Genomic DNA, 19,324 nt, shown 5'->3' with positions numbered 1-19,324 from the left:
GCCTATATCTTCAATGATCCCTTTTCCGGAATCAACTGTTAAATATCAAACACAGCCAATGAAATTCCAAGTTCAAGTTACAGATCCAGGTGCTGATTCAAAATGGCTATTGCCACTTACTTTGTAGGTTCATCAAAAACTATATGTAACCATAATTATCACTCTAGAACTAAATCTGCATTGAACAAGGTATCAGTATGACCAACTACTAATTTGTAAGACGTTGACTAATATAAGTTCATATATAGAATATCCAGCTGAATCCAAGAAGACACTTTACTTAGAATGACGAAATTAAAGTTATACAACATATAAGTAGCAATAACATTTGTATAAAGATCATAGGTTTGTGATTCTCTCATCTCAATTCATCACAATGTAGGATATATCCAAGCAATGGGTACTCTACAATTTCCCAAACCTTCAAAATCCATAAATTTCCTTGCGTTAACACCCTTCTGGTGAATTACTCCAATGCCATGGTCAGGCATGTCAGAATTATTTCTTCTAATATCATGAAAGAAATGGTACGCTTGATGTGGATTGCAATCAGGAAAGCAAGATGGTGAGACGCATAACGAATAATTTTCACCCAAAAAGCCAATTTCATCGTTCTCCAGCTTGTGACATGCTTCCCAGTAGAACTTCTCCTCACCTGATGAAGCCATTGTCTGTTTCACCAGCTTATAAGTGTGAATTTCGATTGACATTTCCATACCAAAACGAAACATTGGAACCTTGATAACCAGCAACAAGTCTCCGTTTGTAGCTTCCACCATACAACGAAATATTCCATAAGTCTCTATAGAAATACTCGGTTTCCAGTTCAACTTTGAAAGTAGTAACAAATTCATCTTGATAGTATTTGTAGTTACCATAGTCAATAACAGTAAGGAGGAAATTTTCACGCCGCACATACAGCATCCCTTTGTGAAAAATTATGTCCTTAACATGACGTACAATAACTTCTTCGGTCCAATATATGGTTAGTCATCGTGGTCGTGTCACGATCGTGGTTGTTCCATATTCCGTTGCGGCATATCGGTTGAATATCGGATGATATGCACATTATAGCATCCCTTTGTGAAAAATTATGCCCTTAACATTGCCGTACAATAACTTCTTTAGTCCAACAGGACTTTTCGTTTGGTCTTGCAAAAGCAACTTTTTCATTGTAATCTGCAGCAACAACAAAATCAACCCCCTGACATGTTGAACAAGGATCACAAGACAAAATCAGTTTACGGACCCTACCTCCGAAGAGGGAGATTGCGAACTAATCCCAGGTAAAATCTATAGTCTTTCCAGTAAAGAGATTCACAAGCTCGATTGATGAATCCACACCTTCAATAGCAAGCCAGCCATAAGATGTACCTACGATGCTAGATTTAATAGGAATTTGGAAACCATAATTGTAAACTTTACGCTCACAAGTACTGCATAGTACGAACGTTTTATTGCGTTGGATAGGATGTGTGTTGCAGGAATTTTCTGAATCGGAAATCAAGAGCAAAGGGGGCTGCTTATTGATACTGGCGATTCTTAGTTGTTTTTTATCAAGTGCAACGAAATTCCCGGACTTGAAAACGGCCCCAAAGCGGATGTAATCAGAGAGGTGGACTAAGTTATCCAAGATCGCACTAAGGAGTTCCTTTGGAAGATTAGTGCTCCCGTCTCTATCTTCTTCCATGAAAGCTATAAATCTAAGGGGAACCCTGATATTGAATATGCTCAGGAAGACCTCGAGAAGGTTGAATGAATGCAAAAGAGATGGACTACCTGCAATACATAGAGGATCCAAGGTTTGTAAAACCAGGGTAAAGAAGGAAGTCACCGCCTCAGCTGGCCAAGTTTTAAGGTTGGCTTAAACGAGTTTCCTTCTACAAGCGGGATTTTTTTTCCCCACTTTGGAAAGAACAATTAAATTTTACTGAATGAAACTAAAATTGTACAAAAGCAATGAGGATTTGGTTTTCACCATCACCTGCTAAGTTTTTGAATGGGTTCTTGATTCTTTTGTTTCTTTTGGGCAGATTTGATGCTTGACATGAGACTTGGAAGAGCTTACCGCAGAAATTAGCTGATGAGTTGGGAAAGCCCGAAGTGTTATATTCTCTACACAACCAGAATAGCACAGAAATTAGCTAATGAGTTAGGAAAGTCACTCTACTCGATAGAAATTGGTTAATTATGCCCAGTTATTTAACATGATATTTTAGACTTAAGCGCTGCTTGATAATCTAATTTAGCACTTAAACTTAATGGATTCAAATCTTAACATATTCGGACCATTTAATAACAAAAAATTAAATATCTGAATCAATTAAGTAGCACTGAATTTTCTAGGCAAAACTTGCTTCCAAAATTAAATGATAAGTTATTCACTTATCACTGAATGCGATATACATTTCAATGTACTGGATTTAATACTTAACAATTCAGTAAGTTAATGGATTTAGACTTCAGATTTCAGATTTTAATTTTATCAAAAGCACCCGTAGACTATAGACCATCACCAATCCACACATGATAGAGTCGATGGCCCCGGGGGGATAGTATGTGGTGGTGGTGGATGATGGGCAAAAGAAGCAAGAGGGGGTGGAACTTTTTTTTTTAAATTAGGTATATTTGAAAAGAGAAAAATGCAATTTTGGTACCTAAACTTTGACGCACGAGCGGTTTTAGTCCCTAAATTTTGGACGAAAACAAATTTGGTACCCGAACTTTCAAATTTTGAGCACATTAAGTACCCTTGACGATTTTTTCCCAAATTGTTACCGGAAAAAGCCATGTGACTGTCACGTGTCCGGCCAAAATGGAATAAAAAAAGATCAAAAATGCAGTTTTGGTACCTAAACTTTGACGCACGAGCGGTTTTAGTCCCCAAATTTTGGACGAAAACAAATTTGGTACCCGAACTTTCAAATTTTGAGCACATTAAGTACCCTTGACGATTTTTTCCCAAATTATTATCGAAAAAAGCCATATGACAGTCACGTGTCCGGCCACAATTGTATAAAAAAAGGCCCAAAAAATATCAAATGCCATTCTAATACTAAGTATTAAATTTAAGGACTAATAGCGTAATAAAGAAAAAATCCAAGGACTAAATAACATCACATGAGTCAACAAAACCCAAGAACCGATACAAATGAGCTCCAATTCCAGACAAATTTTGTGACTTGATTCTTAGATTAATGTACTGGAATTGGAGCTCATTTGTATCGGTTCTTGGGTTTTGTTGACTCATGTGATGTTATTTAGTCCTTGGATTTTTTCTTTATTAGGCTATTAATCCTTAAATTTAATACTTAGTATTATAATGGCATTTGACATTTTTTGGCTTTTTTTTATACAATTGTGGCCGGACACGTGACTGTCATATGGCTTTTTTTGGTAACAATTTGGGAAAAAATAGTCAAGGGTACTTAATGTACTCAAAATTTGAAAGTTTGGGTATCAAATTTGTTTTCATCCAAAATTTGGGGACTAAAACCGCTAGTACGTCAAAGTTTAGGTACCAAAACTGCATTTTTTGCCTTTTTAATTCCATTTTGGCCGGACACGTGACAGTCACATGGCTTTTTCCGGTAACAATTTGGGAAAAAATCGTCAAGGGTACTTAATGTGCTCAAAATTGAAAGTTCGGGTACCAAATTTGTTTTCGTCCAAAATTTGGAGACTAAAACCGCTCGTGCGTCAAAGTTTAGGTACCAAAACTGCATTTTTCTCTATTTGAAAATTTTTGAGTGTTTTAGGAGTTATCTTTATTTGTATTTGTAAAAAACAGTCAAATCCAAACGGGGTCTTATATTTCTTTCGTGAGCCAAATCAAATTCCAAGTTCAGAGCAAAGATCCCCAGCTGGTTCAGTCTGTTCATTATCAATCAAAAGATTATGATCTAAAATGCTTGTGTGGACTTGCCTTCATATCGTCCCGGTTACACACTCCAATGCCATCATTATCAGACTCATCAGGAAGACAATAGTAATATCTGCCTCTAAAATTCCGAGTGAAAAAGTATACACAATGCAGCTTGTAACAGGGAAAACAAGAGGCTGAGATGCTTAAGGAATAATTATGGGAAAAAAAAAAAGGTAGCATCATTATGAACGTTCTCCCAGCAAAGCTTTTCTTCGTCCGATGAAGCCATGGTTTCTTTCACCAGCTTGTAAGTGGTGAATCCCACATGTGAATATTCATTGGTCAAGTAAGGAACGTCACCAAGAAATAATAAAATCTCCATTTGAAGCTTCTACTAGATAGGGCTGGCCAAAACTACTTATCACCATGACGTGATTCTGGTATGGCAGTTCAAGTTCAACTTTTGTAACAAATTGATCATCATGATCGTATTTGAACCTTCTGTAGTCAATGACAACAAGCCCTTGTTCATCTACTACATACAACATCCCTTCTGTGAAAAATAATGTCCAGAACAAAGCCAACTGTATAAACTCCTTTAGTCCATGATTTTTCGTCCCGTACTAAGAAAGCAAAATTTTGTTTCATACAAAAACCATAAATTGCAGCAACACAAAAATCAGCCGCCGGCCATGTTGAACAAGGATCACAAGACAAAATCAATTTACGTTTTACGAACCTCATCCGCACCAGAATCAAGCCTAGGCAGATTTATAGTCTTTCGAGTGAAGGGATTCATAAGGTTTGATGACATGGCCGCCTCTTCAACAGCCAACCAGCCATAAGACGAACCTAACAATCGAGATCTATGAGGGATTTGGAATTGGCAATTGTAAAACTTATGCTCCGAAATACTGTGTAGTTTGGTGGTGCTGATACAGCAGTTGTAGGCCTTTTCTGGAGTGGAAATGAAGAGCAGAGGAGGCTGCCTATTGATATTGGCAATCCGGACTTGTTTGTGATCAAGTGCAACGGAATTCCAGGACTTGCAAACTGCCCCGAATCGGATGTAATCAGAAAGGTGAATTAGCTTATCCAAGATTACACCAAGGAGTTCTTTTGGAAGATAACAACTCCAGTCTACTGGTACTGCTGAGTCTTCTTTTAATTGTTCCATGTAAGCCATAGATTACAAGGAAAAAAAAGAATATGAAACTAAAGGAAACTCTAATACTGCATATGCCAAGGAAGAGTAGCAGAAGTTGAACGACAGAAAAAGGAAAGGACCATCCGATCCGATATATATAAGCGAATTTTTTTTTTGGCAAAATAGATCTATTTCATTAATCGGAGTAAAAAGTAGAAAGGGATATTACTTAGTATTTTTGAGATTACTTAGTATTTTTTTAAAAGTATCACTTACTTTCCTTACTTTTGCTATTTGTATGAAAAAATCTTTAAAAATCCTAAACTATCCTTTTACTTCTTTTGCTAAACAAAAATACTCCTAAGCCACTTCCTTTACTCCACTAAAAATCACCATCTAAATCTTAAGTACTATTACCATGTTACAAAGCCATAGCTCTTAAAAATGAAATTTTGAAAAACAAAAGAAAGATACTGGTAAAGAAATACATTAGCACCAATTCAACTTTATGATCAAAATTAATTCTTTTTAACCTTTTCTCAACCTATGACCCAAGCCTTTGAGTTGTAATAAATCACTATAAAAATAAAATCAAATAACCAAAGAAATCTACCGCGCGCTACCACGATTACTAAAAGGAAAAAGATAAACAAAATTCAATTTATGATAATTTATCCAACAAAAAATCGAACAGTCATCCAAAAAATAGACACGATAAAATATTGGAGAAAGGAGAAAGAGAAGAAAGTGGCTTTTCTTTCTTTTTCTTTAATTTTTTGAACTCTATTTATTTGATATATGGGTTATATATAAAGTAAGGGTTAATATAGTCATTTTATAATTACTAAAGGAGGTAAGTGATATTTTTAAAATCTCAAGAATGCTAAATGCTAGTTGTTAAGGTCAAAACCTTACTCGAAAGCATAGTTGTTAAATTCTAAATCCCGTCGTTACAATCCTACAATTCTACTATATAAATTTATAAATTCATTTCTGAATCCTATCAGGGCCAATAGGGTTTGTGCAATTATGGTACATTTTGTGGATTTAAGTCCATATTATGGAAGCCACTTGCAAATTGTTGGTCATTACTCGCTAGGCAAGAAACTTGAGCATTTTAGATACTCTGGCAATTTTCTTATTGCAAGCGACTACTCAGAACAATGCGATATAGCTATAAGACAAGTGAAAATTAGGGATTCATTCAACCAAGTTGCTTGCAAGCTATTGGCTAATAACAAAAAGATTTACTTGCAAGCTTTTATAATTAGTAGCTCCGTCAAATTCTCAGCTCAGGTCGACATTGTCAGAGTCTAAGTTCAGCCCAAGCTGCACGATTAGCTGAGCATGACTCTTTACACTGTTCTTCTGCTATATGCATTTCGAATTCAGCACCAAGTGTAAAACTGTAACTGCTGATCCAAGTTACTGAGATGGAAAAAAGTTAACAGGTATAATGTTCTTTTTCTTGTGCATGCTCACAGGTCGCTATGTTTCTTTTCTTAAGGCATTTATCAATGCCACATGAAGTTTCTTGCACTCCACATACATCTAATGAAGATTGATCCAACCCAATCATGTTAGATTGTCCCATTTTTGTGAGTAATGAGACATCAGCTAATAGAGTGCAAGGTAATAATACACCTCCAACCATCTCTACATAAAGGATCATGCATATAGGCATTTGTTGATTGCGTGCTCTAGATTCACTTTCTTATATAGACTAGATCACTCAAACCAACAGTAGGAAATGTCTAGGCCAAGTGTACGTTGCAGTTGTCAGTTATGTCTTTGGTTGATCCCTGTCCGCGCATATGATTTCAGACTGAAATCTCTTTCACTTTCCAGTACAAAGTCTTCATTGTTTTGCTCAGTTGTCTCTTCTGCGTCCAAACCACTCAGCCATCTCTTCATCGTCATCCAACTGAAGCAACTCTCTACTGTCCCGGGTGATGGAAGATTTGAAAACACCAGCATTTTCCTTTGCCTTTGCAGCACTTCTGCTCTGCTCAGCCATTTCCTTTCTCCATCTCTCTTGCTTCTGAACATTCTGGGACAAGTCACTCTTACCACACACCAAAGGAAAGTCAACAAATCCTGGAGCCTCATCTAGTGAGTTTGATCTATGTTGGCCTTCAGTTTCAACAAATTTTATTACATCACTTTCTTCATCTCCACATTGCTTCTCTTGCCCAAAATAAGGGCGTGTACGACGATATGGCATATGGTCACTGGCAGATGGAGATGGTAAGGATGAAGAATTCGACGCTTTCGGTCTTTTATGATCGCATTTTAAGCATACCATATTTCTTCTAAAATTTATGTAGTTACACCTGGAAAGTAACGAAATCCAATTATAAGAACAACAGTAAATCAAAATTATAAAACTTCATTAAACTATCTGGAAAAAAATTACTTACGATTCACATTCCCACTCCCCAGGAATGAGTTGTCGACCTGATGGCTTCTCTTTACATTGTAAACACCTTGTATTTTTTGCAAAATTCAAAAAATTGCACCTGTAAAAATATTGAGCCACATAAGAAGGAGAAAATACAAAGAAAAGCATATGGTTAAACAAAGTATAAAGTACTTTGACCAGAAGCAGGCTTGTAAAATAGTTCCTTACTTCTCACATATCCAGTCTCCTTTCTTTAGTGGAAGATGATCTTCGTCCTCGCCAAGTTTCTGTAGTCTTTCTTGGAATAATCCCTCACAACGCAAGCACTTAATATTTCTAGAAAAGTTTAGGAAGTTGCATCTGAGAAGAGAAGAAAGGAATTTTGCGCATCATTTATCAAGTGCAGAAGATGCTGGACTATGTTTTTAATAAGATACTATTTGGTAGGGACTTACTTGGGGCATTTCCAATCGCCGGGTTTCATTATTACATTAACTTGATCTTGCCCCTGGTGAGCTGAGATTCCTTGAGTAGATGAAATCCATCCAGAAGTTGAAGCTGTAGACTGCTCAGTATCAGTTTCCTCAGAGCTGAACTCTGTGATTTCTTTCAGCAATTTTCTGACCGACTCCTTGACCTTCTTGTTTAGGCAAGGCTCATTCTCTACAGTACCAATTATAGCATCGAGTCCGTATGTCAACAAGAAGCGCATGACGTCGACAGTCCTGCCCCCTTCATCCTCACGTGCCTTTACAAAAGCCCTCTCACAATTTCCCCTCAAAACACAGGAGCTGCAAACCTACAAAGCTGTCCACATTAGACAGGTGAATGCATGCAACTTCATGCAACAGGCTGATTTTATCACGGAAACGCAGGAGGCTGATTTTATTTTGAGTGCATACATTTCCTTCATCAGTTCCCACATGTGCTCTTAGTCGCTTTCCTGAGTTCACAACTTTTCTGTCCAAGGTAGGACATCCAGATCCAGCAACAATCTGAATATCTTTCTGGGACAAAAACCTGGTACAAATTGCATAGTCATAAACATATGGAATGAAACTTGCTTTGTGGAACATAAAACATACCCTCATGTCCTTGCACAACGAAGTAAAAGCTTTTAGCTTTTATTTTGCATGCTGGTATGATCCTTTAATTAGTGCGCAGATGATGTAAGATCTTAAGCAGCCACTAACTTTAGATGAACTAACATGACTGCGTACAATTTTTCAAAGGGTTTACATAAAAAATGGTACTGGTTTCATACTAGAAGAGATTTTTGCAGACAATTCATTATATCATGCTAACCCATGTTTGAATTATCAATGGCATGATGACTCTAATAACATGAAGTCTTCAACTAATTCTAGCCCCACCCAGACCCTTGACCTTGCCTGTATAACTACCAATGAAATTTTGATGAGTTTGATGGCTAAGCTAAGTTTCTGCTTGCCATGACGAATGCCATAAGTTCAGCTCTAGTATGTTGAAAGGTCACAATCAGGTTAAAAAAGTAGCACTTTCCCTTAAGTGTGCTAAATCTTTATGTCCATCACAATAACAAAGTGTTTATTCTCTTTAAATAATACCAAACTTTCACCTTGAGAAAAACATTAAAGTGATCAGGAAAAATTTGAGGACAGCACTTAACAAGATTCAAAGAGCAAGAAATTCTGCTATTAAGATGATGCATACAAGTGATGCAAAAGTTGCATCAAATACAGGCCAAAGACTTTTAGTGGTTTAAAGAGATATGTCCAAGGATGAAATACTACTCTGTTTTTGCAGGCTTATAACCTGGTTCTTGGTGTGAACTAAACTAACTAGTCTTAACCACCGGAATTCCATTTTAAATTGTTATGTATAATAGAAAGAAAAAGTATTGCATGTTTTTGTACAAATTCACAGTATATTTAATCAACCTTCCTTCCATTAGAAGAAATTTAAGGCGATAAAATATTGCACATAATTTACGACATGATACGTAAGAATTAGACATTCGCAGAGCATAATAAGCATATAACTAGCCAAACCATTTAGGTTCCAAACAGATGATCCATATAGTTACAAAAACAAACAATCACCCCAAATAACCACAATAAAATTCACTGAACCATCAGTGCCAATAATTAGTGAACATCGGAAACGGCTAATAATACTTTCCAGAAAACAACACAAAGATTCAATTAAGCATTTCATCAAACACCAAAGCTACCTTATAAGATCAAACCGGTCGCGGGCATAATTCAAGCAAGCAGTCCTAATCTGATTAAAAAACTTCGAGCCCATTTCATTTCTACCAAAAGGGTGTCCAATTTGATCAAAATATCCACCTTTCAGCAACTTATCCATCAGCTCCACCCATTCAGGCCAGGGATGAGATATTTGAACCGTACTATTAAAAGGGGCCTTTTTTTCTTCATTTTCTACTAGAGTTTTTTGTGGGTTTGGAGGGTTTGGACAGGAGGGTTTTAAGGGTTTAATGTCTTGAGCTGCTTCATTTAGGATGAAATCAATTGCTGGGTTGGAAAGTGGGGTGTATTTTGAGGTGGTTTTGCTGTGAACATGGGAAATGGGAATGTAAAGTTTGGGATTTTGGAGATGGATTTTACTTCTCAAGAATTTCAACATTTATGCAACTAGTTGATTACTATTGATTAGTAAGTTATATTTACAGAGCAAATATTTATAGATTTCCCTGCATTTTGGCTCGAAAATTAAAGAAAAGAAAAAGTGTTTGCGGTTGACAGGATGTTTTTTCCCATGTTTGATTGTTTTCAGCCTAAGTCACCCTAACAATTAGCTTTAGCGATTTTACACATATGCCCATAGAAAGAAAAAGAAAAAAAAAAGTTTAGAACCTTTAACTTCCTCTCACCCCTTGTCATTCCTAGTTAAACCTTAACTACCTTTACATATTCCATTGAAAAATTTTCACAATAGAATATGTTTGTTTGGTTTGATAATTTTTTGCGATACAATATTTGAATGCTCAATCAAACATTAATAAGTGAGGAGATGTTACAGTACTTAGATCACGTGAGTCATAAATGAAATCACGTCATTTTCTTTGAAATGGTATGAAATCATATGTCATGTGAATATTATATTTTTAAGATTGAGATCCACAAGAAGGTGATAGAAATAAGAGTTTTTGACTCTTATTACAATATCTCAATTATGTAAAATTTAAATTATCATCATTATTGAATGATGCGACGGTCAGTTTACTAGAGATAAATTGAAGCGATGATATCCCTTTTAACAATAAAATTTTCCAAATAGGTGATGAGTTACAAATAGATAGGGATTAGTACTTGGACTTGTGCAAAGTATTGAGCTACACAGGCAATCAATCAAAATATTAGATATGGTATGAAAGTAGTTATTCAGGCAATATCATAGAATTATTCATGGATGTTTGGGAAACTAAAACACCAATCAAATGATAGCTCTGCCTTTGGCATTCTTGAGGGCCAATGAAACCTTTAACTAAAAGTCTAAAACAAACTATTGCTCTACCTTTAGCATTTTTAAGGGCCAAGAAATTACGCTTTCAGTTCACGTACCAATACCGCAATTGATAACAATCTTTTTCAAAAGAAGGATCCAACTAAGAGGTGATGCTGCATGGAGAAGAAGAGAAGGGAATATGAAGCCACTGGATAAAAACTGAACAGAACATGTAGTATTGTTCAAGGGAAATAAAGAATGCAATGCAATTCGACTAACAATACGTAGGATACAATGAAAATCCTATTAGGACGCATCAATGGAGTTGACTTTCTGTTTCTTGTTCCTTTTAGCTCAAACTAGTACAAAATTCATTCTCAAATTTAAAGCAGTCTGCCAGAAAACTTTTATACTAAGTTACAGATATATGATAATTGTTGTGCCATATCCCATAAATAATATGTACAAAATAGCGATGAAAAGTCAATGATTTAATGTAGTAACAGACCTAGCAAGATACAACTTTCATGAACCGTGTGCTGGGGAACGAGCACAATGTCCACACATTCACGCTAGGAATAATTGCTTCAATTGCATGCAATTCGGCTGCAGTAGACGCCTATATATATAGTTTCCCAATCTTGCAACTCAAAAACATTTCTGTTCTGATTTTGCATTTCCAAGAGGAGAGATTGCATGGAGAATAAGATGAAAGCCAGTGCTTTCTTTCTACTTGTGTGTGTAATTCTGGGAAGTTTTGGAATTTGCAAAGCTGGCCGCCAAAAAAAGGAGGTCGGTGAAAAACTCTGTCAAAATCTTGGAATTGTTGGACAACATGGAATTGGCAATGAAGATCATGCCAAGGGCCTAAAGATGGATTACTATGAAGAAAGCTGTCCACAAGTTGAATGCATCGTGAGGAACATCACATGGAGCAAAGTTGCTAATAACTCCACCTTGGCTGCAAAGTTACTAAGAATTCACTACCATGATTGCTTCGTTAGGGTGTGAATTAAATGTCTACATTTTCTATTTTTCTACCTTCTATTTTTTTTTAATTCATGACCTAACTTTGAACTTTTGATATCTCTTTCAAAAGTTATTAATTTTCTATTTCCACCGTTTTTTGTTGTTTTATGACTTAACTTTCATGTTTTGATCTCTCTTTCAACTTACCTAGTCTTATCTTCGCAAGCCGAATTAATCCAAACCTTAGAAATTTCAATGTCAAGCATTTTTACACTCTAAATCTATATTGTGTCACTCAACTACTCAATCATTTTTTGGAAAACATTCATCATGCAGCAGAGTTCTATTTGTAATTTTCGGAATTTTCCCGGTAGGTTTTCCCCCCTCCCTATTCCTTCGAGTTATTTCATGAATTCGGTAACTTTTTTTGTTCGAGAAAATCATATAAAGTTGGATGTATTTATTCAATTATCTTGATTATTGGAACCAAATATATCTCATGCAATATTAATTCCACTCGCAGGGCTGTGATGCATCACTTCTTCTTGATTAGGGGTGCTAGCAAGTCAAGCTGCTCGCGAGCTACTCGCGAGCAGCTTGATCAAAAGCTTGACTCGAGCTCGAGCTACTCGTTAAATTTAACGAGTCGAGTTCGAGCTCAAGAAATAAATACTCGAGTGCTCGTCGAGCTTAATCGAGCTTTCATATTTTATTTATATTATATATTATATATTTTTAAAAAAATTATAGATTTATTTCAAAACTCGAGCTCGAGCTCGAGTAGCTCGGGCTTGATATTTACTCGAGCTTAATCGAGTTCAAACGAGTCGAGCTCGAGTTTAGTTTTATTTCATCGAGTCGAGCTCGAGTCCAAATTTTTTTACTCGATAGAGCTCGAGCTCGAGCTCGAGTAGCACAAATTTTGATCGAGCTCGAGCTCGAGTATGGTGCTACTCGAGCTCGACTCGGCTCGATAGCACCTCTATTCTTGATTCGACCAGTAATAATACAGCTGAAAAAGAGGCAAGCCCAAACCGGGCTCTAACTGGATACGAGGTTATTGATGAGATAAAATCTAAACTTGAAAAAGAATGCCCCAATACAGTATCATGTGCTGACATTGTTGCTTTGGTTGCTCGAGATGCAGTGTCATATCAAGTAAGATTACATTACTTACATCCTTCTAACCTCAATTAGCTAACACAATCATTCAAGATCAGATTCAATGGTCAGTACTACATCCTACTAACCTCAATTAGCTAAGACAATTGTTTGAACTGTGACTTAAGATGCAAATCACTTTTCTTTACCTAAGAGTAGGTTCTATTCACTAATTATGTGTTAAAAATCGACACATTCGTCTGGCATTATGTACAAGGCTATTTGCTCCAAACCTGAAAATCACTTTTTTACTTTACATGTATTATATTATTACAATATATTTTTCTACAAAAATTCTAAGAACTTGCAATCCAAACGGGAAGGAAAGAGATTTACGGATGGACATTCAAAAATTTACAGTTTCAGCGGCCAATTTGGAAGGTTCCCACGGGAAGGAAAGATGGAAGGGTGTCACTTGCCTCTGAAGTATTGCCAAGCTTACCCTCACCATTTGCAGACTTCCCAACTCTGCTTCAAAATTTTGAAAATCATAGTTTAGACATCAATGATCTTGTCACCCTATCAGGTATGTTTTTTTTTTCTCCTTTTTTGCAATGTAACCAATAATCAATGAGATCTTCCACTTTCCCGTGGAATATGTTCAATTTTTCGATTCTTGTATCAATTTATCATTGCATTATTCTTCCCAAAATATTTGGGTTTTGAATTTATATTAATATTACCCTTGTTTCCTTTAATTTTAAGATTGAAGAGTTGTGACACAAGCCGTTGACTGATTTCAATTTCAGGGGCACATACCCTTGGAAGAACTCACTGCACTTTGATTGCAAAAAGGCTCTACAACTTCACAGGGAAAGGTGACACAGATCCCTCTCTAGATTCAGATTATGCTGAAACTTTGAAGACCATCTGCCCTGTTCCAATTAATCCAGCAACTACCCTGGAGATGGATCCTGGAAGCTCATTGTCTTTTGACAGCCATTATTTTGTGGCTTTGAACCAAAACAAGACTCTTTTCTTATCAGATTCAGCCTTATTGACCAATCCTCAAGCAGCTGCTCTAGCAAAGGATCTCCAGAATTTTGATGACTTCCTTGAGCACTTTAAGTTATCTATCAATAAAATGGGTGCCATTGGAGTTCTTGCAGATGGAAAGGGTGGTGAAATCAGGAAGAACTGCAGAGTTATCAATCCTTAAATCTTCTTGGTTTTGAAGACTATATCAATTAATCTTGGTTATTATTTCTTATTCTATGAAATATCAATCCCAATTTAATTGCTTCTTCTTGGAAAAACCAAAACATGCCATGTATATCAATGTATGAACATATTTAAAGAATGGTTATATCAATATGGTGTGGCCGCACTTGAAATTATTAATGCTAGTAGTGAGAAACGAAAGCCTGCTTGTAATTAACAAATAATTCATTTCTTATCCCTTTAAACCACTACTACTACCATTTTTTGATATATATATATATATATATATATATATATCAAACCCTAAACCTCTTACTTACATTCTCTCCCGGTACTTACCAACCCATCCCTCTCCCTTTTAAATCACTACTACGTTAAACTCTTCTTCCGTTCAAAAAAAAAAAAAAAGAAAGAAAATTTATCTTTGTGTTGTTTTGGTTAATCAAGTTAGAGAATTCCTATCAAGCATGGGACATTTTCCCAAAAAAAATAAAAAACAAAGTTTGAGACTCTAAAGATGTGCTTCAAAGTATGTATATGTGATATATGTTGAATTATTAGAGTCATATAAGTTGAAACTAAATATGTGGACTTAATTGACAAAACATTTTCAAACAAAAAGATACTACAGGATTCAAATAATGGGCCTGTCTGTGGGTCGAAACACTAATAAATGGGCCAGACATTAGAAACCATGCAAGCCCAGCTCTCAGCATCGGAGACCCTCCCGCCTGTTTGGAAGCCAGGTTTTTAAGTAAGTTTTTTACCTACTAGTTTTTTAACAACTTTTGCTACAAGAATCCCAAAAAACTTATTCAAAGTTTTTAACCTACACACTTCAAAAATACATAAAAAACTTTCCCTTCAACTTTTCTTCTTTTTCCTCCCCTACCCAACCCACGACATCCTCCGCCGCCGGCCACCACCTCCACCACCGCTTCCGGTGCCGGTCACTATTCCAGCCGCCAGTTCCGGCCTTCCTCTTTTTTTTCTCTCTCTCTCCCTCACCTCTTCTCCTCCTCTCTCCTCCCCATTTGACCGATCTGTTGGTGCCCTTCTGAAAATTTTTTCCTTTTTTTTTTCTCCCTCCCCCCTCCCCTCTTCGCCTATGCCTCCCCCGCCACCCTCCCTCTCCCCCTTTGACTGATCTGGTCGCGCGACCAGATCGCAAAGGAGGAGAGGGGAAGGGGAGGGGCCCGACCAGATCGCGTCGCGAAGGGGGAGAGGGAGGGTGGCAAGAGAGGGGGAGGGGGGCGACGGGGGAAGGAAGGGAAAGGGGAGAGGGAGAGGGAGAAGAGGGATGGCAGGGAAGGGAGAGGGAGGGGTGGTGGGGAAGGGAGAGGGGAAGAGAAAAAAAGCAAAAAAAAAAAGAGAGGTGGTGGGGAAGGAAGGGGAAGGGGAAGGGGAGAGGGAGGAGTGGCTGCCATGGAAGAGAAAAAAAGCAAAAAAAAAAAAAAGGACATAAACAAAGTTGTTGCCATGGAAGTCTCCAGGAGAGGGAACAGGGGAGGGAAGGGGGAAGGAGAAGAAGCGGGAAGGGAGGAAGGAAAAGAAAAAAGAAAGAGAGAAAAAAAAGGAAAAAGAAAAAGAAAGAAAGAAAATGAAAAGGAAAAAAACTTTTTATATTACAAAAGTTTTTCTACAACTTCTACCGTGATCTACAGTAAAGTTTTATACAAACACCCAAAAAACTCACCTTCCAAACAGGCCCATTGGAATAATGTAAGATTTGCAATAAATATTCGAGGGGCCCTATTTTGTGTCCCCAAAGTCAAGTCAAGATAAAAGGGTTTTCGTGTCACCTCCTTTTTCTTTCTTTTTTGTTTATGTTCCCTAAAAGTGAAATTTTCAATATACATTTCAGCTTGAGTGATAGTTTTAGATATGGATGCAAATGAGAGTTTGGAGACTGAAGGATGGAGCCCTCAAATGCTCAAATTTGATTTAATTTCTGCTATATTAAATTCTTTTCGTGATAAGAATAAGCATTTGTCAAGTCAAAAGTACAAGTCAAACTTAAATAATTCGTGCTATATATTTTTCTTTTCGTTAAAACTTAACACGATAATATCGAGCTAAATACGAAAAGTGATAAACCCTATTGCCTTAAGTTGATTGTCGTAGTTGATAAACTAATCTTATAGGAGCTCTTATTGAGCATCTTGTGGCATTATATTAAGCTCAAAAAATTTATCTATGCTCACTACTTCTTATATTCTAGACTAGAGACTAGAATCTAAATATTTGTTGGGTGTATCGGTCTGGTTACATACTATATCTTGGTTGATATTGTCTCAATATATCAAGTTTTTATGGAGTCAAGTTCGATTTAAAAAAAAAAAAGTTTAATTTGCTATGCTCATACTTCATCTATTATGACCTATTAAAAAAATTAAATTCTTGTTCAATTCTGATTGACATCATTTGTAACAAATCAATTTCATATGCCTCATATCCAACCACGTTCAATTCCATTCTCAAGAAACTTTTTTCATGTTTGAACCCTAATTGTAAGACTGGTTTACTAGTAAACAAAGAACTGAGAGAATGGTTTAGTAGATTTTTTTCTAGCAACTCTGCCAGGCACTATCATGGCCAAGTCTTCGTCTTTATTGAAGGAAAAAGAGATCCCACACAGGACTGCAGCCAAACTTTGTTTTAAGTTGTCCTTTCAACTTCTAGCTACTATAATACTACCAATAGTCATTCCTTACAGTTATATTTGCATTTTCCTATACCAGTATTTATATATGGGATAGTTTCAGAAACCTCCCCTGAGATTTCTGACAATTTCACTGAACTCCCATGAGGTATAAAAAATTATACATACCTCCCTTATCATTTAAAATGATAATTTTACCCTTAAATATTTTAATGAAATTCTCTTATTTGGTACGCTTATACTTAGAATGCGTTTTAAAATTATTTTTTCATTTTTTTCCTTCTTATTCCTTTTTTAAAAATTTTTCACTAATAAAACTGTAGAACTACCACTATTGCCTCTAGGTTTCTATTATAACTAAATAGCGAACTAGTGATTTTTTTGACGAGTTAATTTTATATATAATCAAATGTTTTTGCTGATCTTTTTTTTTTTCTATTTTTTGGTATTAAAATTAACAATAAATCAAAAAAATGGCCCAAAAGCACTACTAAATTATGATAATCCCATTAGTCCAAAAATTTATAAACTCTAAATGAATTATTTCAACATTTTCTTTTCTATCTTATAAATCTAAATCCATAATAAACTACCATAAAAAATATCATATCATAGCAAAAAAATTATTATTATAGTTGTTTATCAAATAGATATGGACATGAAAAATTTGGCACCTTTTCCTCATAATTATACTAAATAATCTTATAATTGTATAGGAAAATAAATTAAAACTCATTCCATAAGGGCATTTTTGGGTATTCATTTAAAAAATTGTATAAGTCAATATTATTTTAAGGTTTTGTTCCTAAAACTATCAAATCAAGGGAGTAAGTGTAATTTTTCAAAGCTTACAGGGGCTCAGTGAAATTGGCAGAAACTTTAGGGGAGGTTTATGAAATTATCCCTTTATATATGTTGTGTCACATTAACTTGGTTCAACAGAACAAGTCAAAAAGTATCTTTTCTCCCTCCTTCAGTCTTTCTCTACCTATTGATATAATCTCCTTGCTTTTAGCAAATAGGTCTAAGATTCTCATGCTCTGCTCCTCTTTGATCTAATATCAGCCTTAAGTATTGGTTCACCTCGAAGAAAAGCAATAGATGCTTCTCATCCGCACGTCTGATACATTACTACCTGTGTTATAGGGAAATCTCAACTAAAATATTAGATTAGCAATGATGAGTGGTAATCTACTCTTTAATTTAACAAGAGTACTCATCATTAACATTAATACCTAATCCCTATTTAAATGTGAATTTTTCTAGAGTAAATCATATATATATTGACAGTATATACGCTATCACAGTTAGATGCACGACACATATGCAAAATTTGGGTTTCAAATTCAAATTTGGATTACGTGTCATGCATCCAATAATAAATGTGTATATTCTGTTAGTGCATAGAAAATTAATCCATTTTTCTATCCTTGTTGTCACAACTAACAAAAATGAAGTTTCTTGAACGTTACCGTGTAAAAGAGGTCGATGCTAAGTCATTAATTACTACAAAATTATGTTAGACCACAACACAAAGCTGTATGCTTTTCAAGCTTTATATATACCCTTACTTTTCTTCAGATGAGGCCAGTGAATTTCCCAGAAGGATCCTTTGTCTATTTTAACAACCTTTCTCTGTATGACCTAACCTTTATAAATGCGCTTTCACCAAAGGTTTCATGTTTAAGGCATGAATCTTATCTCGTTGCAGAGATCAACTTTCATGTCTCAGTCTTGCGTAGAATTTTGGATGTACAAGAACCAATTATTTGCATGTGGATTACAAGTGCTTGTATATTATGCAGATACGTACACACAAGGACTGGCTAGCTTTGGTTGTTCCTTTATTCCAAGTTCAGTCGATTTCCCATACTTGGAATCAGTTGCCATTATGGCAATCTTTCTTGGAAATTGCTTGTAATGTGGTTGATGCATGACATCAGAGGAGCACATGATCATCAGAATATTTTCCTCTCTTGGAGGTGGAGCGTGTTAGAAGAATACCGTAACTGTAATGCTGAATTTTAACCTTAGTAAGCTGATACCTAATATCTAGAAGAAAACCTTGATCAGATATGAAAAATGAAGAAAAAGGGAAGGCATTAATTAGTGTATTTGGAGTGAAAACAGATTTTGAATGGCTTTGTACTAATTTGGAGGGGTTATTGAAGACAACTACTAACATTTTTCTGTACATGGAAGATGGGCAAGAACGAACAGGTCTTCGTATAAATTGAGGAGACTGATGGTCCATATCCATATTGGAAGATCAAAATGCTGCAAATTAAGTTGCGGATGTGCACGATCTCTCACATGGGGTGGGGGGACCGGGCAAAAGATTTGCTAAATTTTCATGTTGTTAGTCCTTTTTTCCAGTTATGTGTACAGCTGTTGCACGAACATATGCTTGACCACAACCATTGCTACCCCTTTTCAGTTTTCACTTGACCAGATGACATTCAAGAAATGTGCTGGCTACCGAAGTAAGAGATTTTGAATTAGGCAGAA

The 19,324-nt window shown here is 36.0% G+C and overlaps 1 protein-coding gene and 1 pseudogene across 1 annotated transcript; one reads left to right on the top strand and one right to left on the bottom strand.

The window, feature by feature from the left end:
* Positions 1–6,415: 6,415 nt before the first annotated feature.
* On the bottom strand, positions 6,416–10,067 carry LOC113753521 (zinc finger protein VAR3, chloroplastic-like). The gene is made up of 6 exons (XM_027297698.1): positions 9,626–10,067; positions 8,316–8,433; positions 7,869–8,212; positions 7,642–7,773; positions 7,433–7,531; positions 6,416–7,345 (listed from the first exon to the last, which is right to left on the bottom strand). The coding sequence occupies exons 1-6, from the start codon at positions 10,039–10,041 to the stop codon at positions 6,883–6,885; spliced, it is 1,572 nt and encodes a 523-aa protein (XP_027153499.1). The 5' UTR covers positions 10,042–10,067; the 3' UTR covers positions 6,416–6,882.
* A 1,504-nt stretch (positions 10,068–11,571) lies between these two features.
* LOC113752456 lies at positions 11,572–14,152 on the top strand (annotated as a pseudogene).
* The last annotated feature ends 5,172 nt before the right edge of the window (positions 14,153–19,324 follow it).

This window comes from Coffea eugenioides, chromosome 11, assembly GCF_003713205.1.
Source record: "Coffea eugenioides isolate CCC68of chromosome 11, Ceug_1.0, whole genome shotgun sequence".
NCBI classification, from domain to species: domain Eukaryota; kingdom Viridiplantae; phylum Streptophyta; class Magnoliopsida; order Gentianales; family Rubiaceae; genus Coffea; species Coffea eugenioides.
This window is presented reverse-complemented; position numbering and strand designations above follow the sequence as displayed.

Excerpts from the sequence above, each read along its gene's own strand:
- LOC113753521 (XM_027297698.1), bottom strand. The coding sequence starts at position 10,041 with ATGTTGAAATTCTTGAGAAGTAAAATCCATCTCCAAAATCCCAAACTT. Across the intron at positions 8,434-9,625 it reads GACCGGTTTGATCTTATAAG|GTTTTTGTCCCAGAAAGATA; the intron begins GTAGCTTTGGTG and ends AATTTGTACCAG. Across the intron at positions 7,346-7,432 it reads GGGGAGTGGGAATGTGAATC|GTGTAACTACATAAATTTTA; the intron begins GTAAGTAATTTT and ends GTTACTTTCCAG.